At 52.2% G+C, this 8,333-nt stretch overlaps 1 protein-coding gene and 1 long non-coding RNA gene across 8 annotated transcripts in view; one reads left to right on the forward strand and one right to left on the reverse strand.

Moving 5' to 3' along the window:
• CPEB1 (cytoplasmic polyadenylation element binding protein 1) overlaps positions 1-3,462 on the reverse strand; it is a 101,217-nt gene extending 97,755 nt beyond the window's left edge. For 4 of the 7 annotated variants that reach the window (XM_017894862.1, XM_017894860.1, XM_017894861.1 and 1 more), the window contains exon 1: positions 3,302-3,383. In XM_017894862.1, the coding sequence (XP_017750351.1) occupies positions 3,302-3,316 (15 nt within the window). In that variant the 5' untranslated portion in view covers positions 3,317-3,383. Of the gene's footprint in view, positions 1-2,609; positions 3,052-3,301 lie in introns of those variants that run through there. The other 3 variants (XM_017894865.1, XM_017894863.1, XM_017894866.1) reach the window with 3 other exon arrangements.
• A 697-nt stretch (positions 3,463-4,159) lies between these two features.
• On the forward strand, positions 4,160-6,300 carry LOC108543982 (uncharacterized). The gene is made up of 3 exons (XR_001889714.1): positions 4,160-4,253; positions 5,465-5,582; positions 6,067-6,300. It is a non-coding gene; the product is annotated as an uncharacterized LOC108543982 (long non-coding RNA).
• Positions 6,301-8,333: the final 2,033 nt, after the last annotated feature.

Consider the following 8,333-nt stretch of genomic DNA (forward strand, 5'->3'; position numbering starts at 1 on the left):
AGTATTTAAAATTTGTTTAATGCTACATTTAAAAGTCAGGAGATTCATCAAAATAGAGATAACCAGTTTAGAAGCAAGTCAAAGATCCACCAACTCTGGGCCCACAGTTTTGCTGGGCAACAATCAGCTAGCGGCTGTTCCATTCAGAGAGGCATATACTCTGCAGTTCAGAAGCCATTACTTTTCCTTCCTCCTCCTTTGCTCATTTATGTTACCTCTGGCCCCTGTAGGGTTTGAGTTTGCAACCCATTTTAAAGACTAAGAGTAAAATTAATAGTTGTGCTCAGTGAAAATGCTTATTAAGGCAGCTATTATCATTAGCTCACTAGTTAAGTTTGGTGCTGAGCTTGGAGTCTTACTACTTTATCTTCCTCCTCCACTTTTTGCTTCATGGGCACTGGTTTGTGCACTACAGTGAAAGAATAAGCCCACAGAACCATTCCTGTATCAAACGCCTATGGCTTAACCCAAACTGCAAACGTTTCCATGATCATTCACCACAAGCATCAGCTCTTCAACCTCTGATGTGCTGCACAGGCTAGCACAACCTCCCTCCCACACATGGGAGCCTAGACCATGGAGTTGTTTACAAGACAAACCCTTCAGAGAGGGGAAGCAAAGTTTTGTTTTGTGTTTTTTGAGACGGAGTCTCGATCTGTCGCCCAGGCTGGAGTGCAGTGGACAATCTCGGTTCACTGCAACTTCCACTTCCTGGGTTTAAGCGATTCTCCTGCCTCAGCCTCCCGAGTAGCTTGGATTACAGGCGCCCACCACCACGCCCGGCTAATTTTTGTATTTTTAGGAGACGGGATTTCACCTTTTTGGCCAGGCTGGTCTTGAACTCCTGACCTCAGGTGATCTGCACGCCTCGGCCTCCCAAACTGCTGGGGTTACAGGCGTGAGTCATGGCGCCCAGCCATACTTTTTTATTACAAATGTTGACTTACATACGGAGTAGTCAACTTCCAAATTCTACTTCTATAAAGTGAGCAGGCACTGCCAGGCCACCCAAAGTTTAAATCGCCGTGACAAAAAATTTAAAAAAGCGAAACTGGGCCAGGCGATGTGGCTCACACCTGTAATCCCAGCAATTTCAGAGGCCGAGGCGGGCGGATCACGAGGTCACCAGTTCGAGACCATCCTGACCAACATGGTAAAACCCTGTCTCTACTAAAAATACAAAAATTAGCGGGGCATGGTGGCGCGTGCTTGTAATCCCAGCCACACAGGAGGCTGAGGCAGGAGAATCACTTGAACCTGGGAGGCGGAGGTTGCAGTGAGCCGAGATCACACCACTGCATTCCAGTCTGGGTGACAGGGGAAGACTCCGTCTCATAAATAAATAAATAAATAAATAACCAAACTCTACAGCAACTTGCTCTGGGAATACAGTTCGGCCACAAGTTCCATGTGCTCAATGAGGACAAATAAAAGACCAATGATGAGTCCCCAAAACACCGTCCCCAGGGTTTTCCGACAGCCAATAGCCCCACTGAGTTCCACAAGCTTTTCTAACTATGCAAAAAAAAAAAAAACAACCAGGAAAACAATCACCGACTTGAGGTTTCCAAGGTTGGGTCCTGTTCGAATATATTTTTATTTTTTAACCCAGCATGTGTCCCTACACTCAAACGGAACACGAGCTTCAGGGTGCAAACTGTCCTTAGCAGACACTCTTAGGGCTGGGTTAAAAAATAACCTGAGGGGCAGGCAAGAGGCGGGCAGTGCACCTGTGCCTTCCAGGATAGGAACCCCACCCACTTGTCCCTCTTCACCAATGACACAGCCCAGTAGTGGACTCAGGTGCCAGAAGAGAGCGCGGGGAGGCAGGGCGGTAGCCAGGGAGACCAAGGGAAGCGGTTGCCAGAGAAATGCGGCATCAGTCAGGGCCGGGGCTGCAGGCGCGGGGCGCGGGAGGAGGGACGTGGCCTCCTCCCAGGAGGGCCTGGCGGGAGGCACCCCGACTTCTAAGAGCGAATTCGGCTCCCGACTCTCTTCCCCATGGAAGGAACCCCAGCTGAGAGCACGGTGCAAGGGACCAGGGCTGCAGGAAGCAAAATGCCCCCGAAAAATAAGCGCGCGCCCACGAAGGCACCCAAGAGCCCAGGGGTCCGCCTGGCTTTTCTCGGTCACGGGGTCAGCGCGGCGCCGCTCACAGGGCCTTTTGGCCTCCCTGGGTCCCCTAGGAATGAGGCAGCAAAGCCTCGGTCGTCTCAAGCTATGAGGAACCCACGAGAGATGAAAAAGCTCCGGGAAATGACGCCGGGTGGGACACCCCAAGGTGAGGGCCCCTTTGTGGGTGAGTACCCCCACTCCCGGATGACTCCAGGCGGGCACAGGCCTGCCCAACCAGCTCGTCATCGGGGAAGCGACCCGTCCAGGGCCCCAGCCGCTGCTCCGCCAAACCTGAGGCCGCCCCTGAGTCTGGGCACCTGACCTCGTCCCGTACTGAGGAGAATGACCAGAACGCGAGGCCACATGCACCCACTCGCCAGGCTGAGAGTCCGGACAGCACAGCCCAGAGCAGAGCCGGCTCTGGTCGCTCCCCGCCTGTGACACCTCCGCGGCCTGCAACCCTACCCCTCTCCCGCCCATGCCCCAGGACCCACCTCAAAGCCGCCAGCCCCGCCAGTCTTCCGCCCTAGCGCCACACTACCTGGTCAGCCCCGCCCCCAGGACTACCTCTCCGGCGCCAAGGGAAGGTGTGAAGCCACGTGACCTGCCCGGGATTGGGAAGCCGCACGAGGGGCTTGATCCCTACACCTTAAAGGGGCCCAGACCGCCGCCGTAGTGGGGCTACCCACGGAACACCGAGTCTACGTAGTCAGTAGCCCCGTCCCGCCCGGGCCCCCCCCACCGCGCGCCCGGTGCGAAAGAGACCCGCAGGGGGGGGTGAGCTTCCAGCGTCCCCGGCTTCGGGTCTCCAGTGCGACGGCAATGTGAGAAAGAAACGTTCCGGGCGCCGGTGCTCCTTTATGTCCGGTCAGCTCCTGTCTGGACATAACGCTCGAGACCGCCCGGAGGCCGCAGTGCGGCTCGGAGGCCCCACCGGCCACCCCCGCAGGGCTGCGGCGCCTTTAAGCCCAAAGGCCCTGAGTCACGAGGAGGCTCCCTGCCCCCCTCGCCCTCCACCCCCCCACGAGGCCCCACGCCCGCGGGCACGTGACCGCGCCCCGCCCGGGACTCGCGCGCACGGGGCGGGGGATGGGTGTACCGCTGCGCCGGACCCGGCTGCGCGCGGACCGTTAGCTAGTGCGGCCGGGACGCGGCCCCGCCCAGGCGAGCGGCGGGCGGCTCTTACCAGTGGGAACGCCATGGGGCCGGTGTAGCCCTGCGGGGCTGACGGGCTGGCCGGCCAGCCGGCGGGCTAGAGACACGCACGCACGTGGGCACTATTTTTGCAGCGAGCGGCGCGCAGCCCAACACCCCGGCAGCTTATGAAGCTCCTCCGAGCCGCTCCTCGGAGCCGCCCCCCGGCCGGATGCGGAGCACCTGTGTCTGCCCCGCCCGAGCCCTCGCCTCCGCCCCCTCGTGCCCCGCCCCTCCCAGCAGGCCGGGCCAAGGAGGGCTCCGCCGCCCACCCGGAACCCGGCGGGGACCGCCGCCGCTACTGGCCATAGCCATCCCCTGGGGGGCCAGAGGCCGAAGCCTGAGCGCGCCACTCACCTAAGTAACCCCTAGCGGAGCACTGTCTGCCCTGGGCCTCAGTTTCCCTCTGACAAAAGAGGGCACGATTTACAAGCCCCTGCGAGCGGCGGCGATCTCTTCGTCAGCACAGCCTACTGTCCGCGCTCCTTCTATTCCAGGGATCTCTACAGGGCGAGAGCCAGCCCTGCATCCTCGGTCGGAACCGTAGCACCTGGGCTCCAGGAGGCGCGCTCACTTTAGACCCACTACTGCGTGCGCTGCAGAGGGGGCCGCGAGAGTCGGGACATTCCAGAAAGTTCCAAAGACATCACTGGTCCTCTTTGGACCGGAGCTCTCCGGGGAAACCGCTTCCGGCGCTCCCGACAGACCGCGATAGAAAGTTTCACAGAAATAGGGCTATGGACAGGGCGAGGGCTCCAGGGCAGTCGTCCTGGGGCACCTGGAGCAGGGGCGGACCGGAAACCTCAGGCAAGCGCAGAGGAGGAGATGGCATTCCAGGCGGGAGACCAACCAAAGGCAGAGAGGGAGGACGGCACGGAACGGCTCCCTCTGACCAGGACTGAGGATGATGCGATCTGATACCGCCGGAGGGAAGCCTGGGCCCGGTTTGTAAGGGGCTTTTATTCTGCAGACAGCAGGAAACTATTAGAGAATTGTAAAAGGGGTTGGCAGTTGTCAGGTCTGTTTTAAGGTGTTACTGGAGACTTAGACGAGGTTGGACAGAAAAGGGGGAAAACAAGGGACTGGAGTCGGGAGGAAGGGGACCAGAGTTTATTGAGCATTGCTAGGTGTTTTACGTGTGTCATGTTATCATGATACTATTTAATAAGCACTAACTATGCTCCGGTCCCTTCCTGGCACTTAGGGAAGATGGTGCTGCCGTCTTCCTGGGCTTAATCTAATGGCTAAGGGGAGAGGGGCAGGTAACTGTCAGTTTCTGCCTGAGGTGATGGAGAAAGAGGAAGCTGATGGTATAGTCTAGTGTTTCAGAAGGATTAAGGGGGGGAAGGGTGGTGAGTGTAAGAGTAGAAGTCCAAGAGGGGTGAGTGACAGTGGGAATTGGCCAGTTTTCATCCACCTGGTCTACTTACAGGAGCTTCTTTGGGTTGCTGAGGTCATGGGCAGAAAGGGTGATGACTACAGGAACAAGGCAGGAGCAACTTCGCTGGGACCCCTCTCTCTTTAGCCATACTTTCTCCAGGAGCAGCCTACCCCTGAGTCTTGTCCTGGCCCATAAGCAGCTTACGACAGCTGCTTCTGAGAGGGTGCCACACTCGGATGCCTACAGCACAGGAGCCAAGTGAGGGTGGGCGACAGCACTGAAGGCCCAAGGCATACCCAAAAGGGCTTTTAGCTGGTGGGCACCATGTAGAGATGAGGTCCCAGCCCAGTTAAATCTTTCAAGAAAAGCTGGAAGTACTTTTTAAGTGAAATCTTGAATGTAAATTTTAATATTGGTTATTAATTCAAATGAAAAGAGCCAAGCCCAGCATGTCCAGGGGCCCCATGCAGCTCACTGGCTGCCAGTTTATGATCCCTGACATCCTTTCCTCCTCTCTGACCCAAAAGCTGAGCGAGATAAGAATCTGAAACCCAGAATAGTGCCTAAGGGAATGGGTGTCTGGAAGCCCTTTCATATTTCAAAACTCTCAACCATAAGAAAATGAAGGCATCAAGAGACCTGGAACAGAAATTTCTTCTGCCTAAAGTCTCTCTTCCTAAATTTTCTGTTGCAGGTAATAATAACTTGTCTTCACTGACCACTATGTGCATGGGAAAGTTCTAAGTGCTTCTCCTATGTTACCTTATTTTGCAGATGAGACTGAAGCTCAAAGAAGTTAAGTAACTTGCCAAAAGACTCCCAGCTAAAAGTGTCAGAGCAAGGACTCAAACCAAGGCAATCTTCTGGTTTCAGAGCCTGAAGTCTTAACCAGGTGAGAATAAAACTTCCAGCATGCTTATGTGTGTGCCTATCTGTGAATGACCCCAGAGCTGACTGCAGATGTTGAGAGAAGAGGTAATTTTGACCAAATGCAGTCATGACCTCAGGTGTGGGCGAGTCCTTGCTCCCTGTCCAGACTTGGCTAGGCCTGCAGGTCATACAGGAAGAATAGTCCCTCTGAAGGTGACCATAATCCACAAGGCAGGGTGTGGAAAGTGACAGAGGTGAATATATTAAATGACTTGGTCAAATCCCCACAGCTGGTCACTGGCAGAAGTAGCAGAAACAAATAGGCAGCATTATCTATTCTCCCGGTCAACAAACAGCCTTTGAGCCCAGCTATGCCTGGCACTGTCTCTGGAGTCAAGCCCCAGACTTACAATACTGATTTTAAGTCCAACTATAATTAGCTGGACTACATGTTAAATATATGTACTAGAAGACAGGAGAGACCTTATAGTCTTTTATATGCTCAGGTGTTCAGTGCTTCTGCAGGAGGCAGAGAGCTAAAAGAAGAGAGAAGTTTGATGGGAGGAAATAATTTCCTGGTTGCAAAAGATAAGAAAAGGAATTCACTTAGGAACTGAAGACCACAAGGTAGACACACACCGTCTCTGCTCAAGTTTTGCCAAGCTCTGTACAGAAGAAACCATGTTCTTTTGTTTTCTCAAGTTCCTTTTAAGTGGGATAAAAGAGTGGATTGGGGCGGGGCACAGTGGCTCATGCCTGTAATCCTAGCACTTTGGGAGGCTGAGGCGGGCAGACCACCAGGTCAGGAAATTGAGGCCATCCTGGCTAACACAGTGAAACTCCGTCTCTACTAAAAATACAAAAACTTAGCCAGGCGTGGTGGTGGGCGCCTGTAGTCCCAGCTACTCGGGAGGTTGAGGCAGGAGAATGGCATGAACCCGGGAGGCGGAGCTTGCAGTGAGCTGAGATCTCGCCACTGCACTCCATCCTGGGTGACAGAGCAAGAGTGGATTGGCCCCACCTTTCATCTTACACAAAAGTAAGTCAAAAATACAGTTCTGAAAAGCTTTACTTAGAATTTTTTTTAGAAGAAAATATAGGAGAATTTTTTCCTTACTTCAGCCTGTGGATGGATTTGTAAACTTGGAACAATAAGCACAGGATGTAAAGGAAGACAATACATTTGACCACACTGGAATTAAAAACTTTGGTTTACTAAAAGAGTTTGTTTTGAGACAGAGTCTTGCTCTGTCACCCAGGCTGGAGTGCAGTGGCGCAATCTTGGCTCAGTGCAATCTCTGCCTCCTGGACTCAAGCAATTCTTCTGCCTCAATCTCCAGAGTAGCTGGGATTACAGGCACCTGCCACTGCACCTGGCTAATTTTTGTATTTTTAGTAGAGACAGGGTTTTACCATGTTGCCCAGGCTGGTCTCGAACTCCTGACCTTGTGATCCATCCTCCTCGGCCTCCCAAAGTGCTGGGATTAGGCGTGAGCAACCACCCGGCCAAAGATACTGTTTAAAGCTTGAAAGGCAAGCCATAGACTGGAAGAAGATATCTCCTATCCATGTATTTACAAAGAACTAGTTTCCAGACTATATAAGAACTTCTATAATCAATGAGGAAAAAACACAACTCCATAGAAAAATGGGCAAAAGATGGGAATAGGCAGTTGACACAAGTGAAAATCCAAATGGCCAATAAACATCAGTAGATGCCCACCTCATCAATAACCAGGGAAATGCACATGAAACTGCTATCAGATGCCATGCCACACTTTTCAAATGGAAAAAATGATCAAGTCTCACTGTCCCAGTAGCAGGATCACTGCCAGTGAGGGTGTAAACTGGTTCAGCTACTTTGGTGTGTGCTTTTATGTTTCACATCTTTTAATGGAGAGAAGGCAATGCATAGCGTGCACAAATCTTTTTTTTTTTTTTGAGATGGAGTCTTGCTTTGTTGCCCAGGCTCACTGCAAGCTCCGCCTCCTGGGTTCACGTCATTCTCCTGCCTTAGCCTCCCGAGTAGCTGGGACTACAGGCACCCACCACCATGCCCAGCTAATTTTTTGTATTTTTAGTAGAGACCGGGTTTTGCCATGTTAGCCAGGATGGTCTTGATCTCCTGACCTCGTGATCCGCCTGCCTCGGCCTCCCAAAGTGCTGGGATTACAGGCATGAGCCACTGTGCCTGGCCAGGGTGGACAAATCTTAAGTGTATACTGGGGTAACCACCACCCACATCGAGACATAGAATCTCTCCAGAACCCCCACTGGGTTCCTTCCTGCCCCTTCCCACTTTATACCTCCCTCCTCAAGGTACCATTATCTTTACTGCTTTTCATTACAGGTTTGTTTAACCTGTTGTAGACTTCATATAATTTTTGGTTTCTTTCATTCAACATGCATGTTAAATCCATCCATGTTGCTGCATGTAGGAGTAGTTTGTTCCTTTGTATTGCTAAGTAGTATTCCATTGTATAGATACACGATAATTTATTTCTGCATTCTCCTATTGATTGGAATTTGAATTCTTTCCAGTTTGGGGACTGTTACGAATAAAGCTGCTAGAAATATTCTTGATGTGAAGTATAGCAACTCTGGTGAGCAATTTGGATTCTCTAGTTAACTTGAAAAAGTGTATACTCTATGACCCAGCAATTCCATTCCTAGGAAAATATGTTAGAGAAACTTTCATACATGTTAAGAGGCATGAGTAAAAATGTCTAGCTGTTTTGTTAATAGTTGCAAAAACAAAACAAAATAACCTTAA

Source organism: Rhinopithecus bieti, unplaced genomic scaffold (assembly GCF_001698545.2).
Source record: "Rhinopithecus bieti isolate Rb0 unplaced genomic scaffold, ASM169854v2 scaffold_26298, whole genome shotgun sequence".
Taxonomy (NCBI): domain Eukaryota; kingdom Metazoa; phylum Chordata; class Mammalia; order Primates; family Cercopithecidae; genus Rhinopithecus; species Rhinopithecus bieti.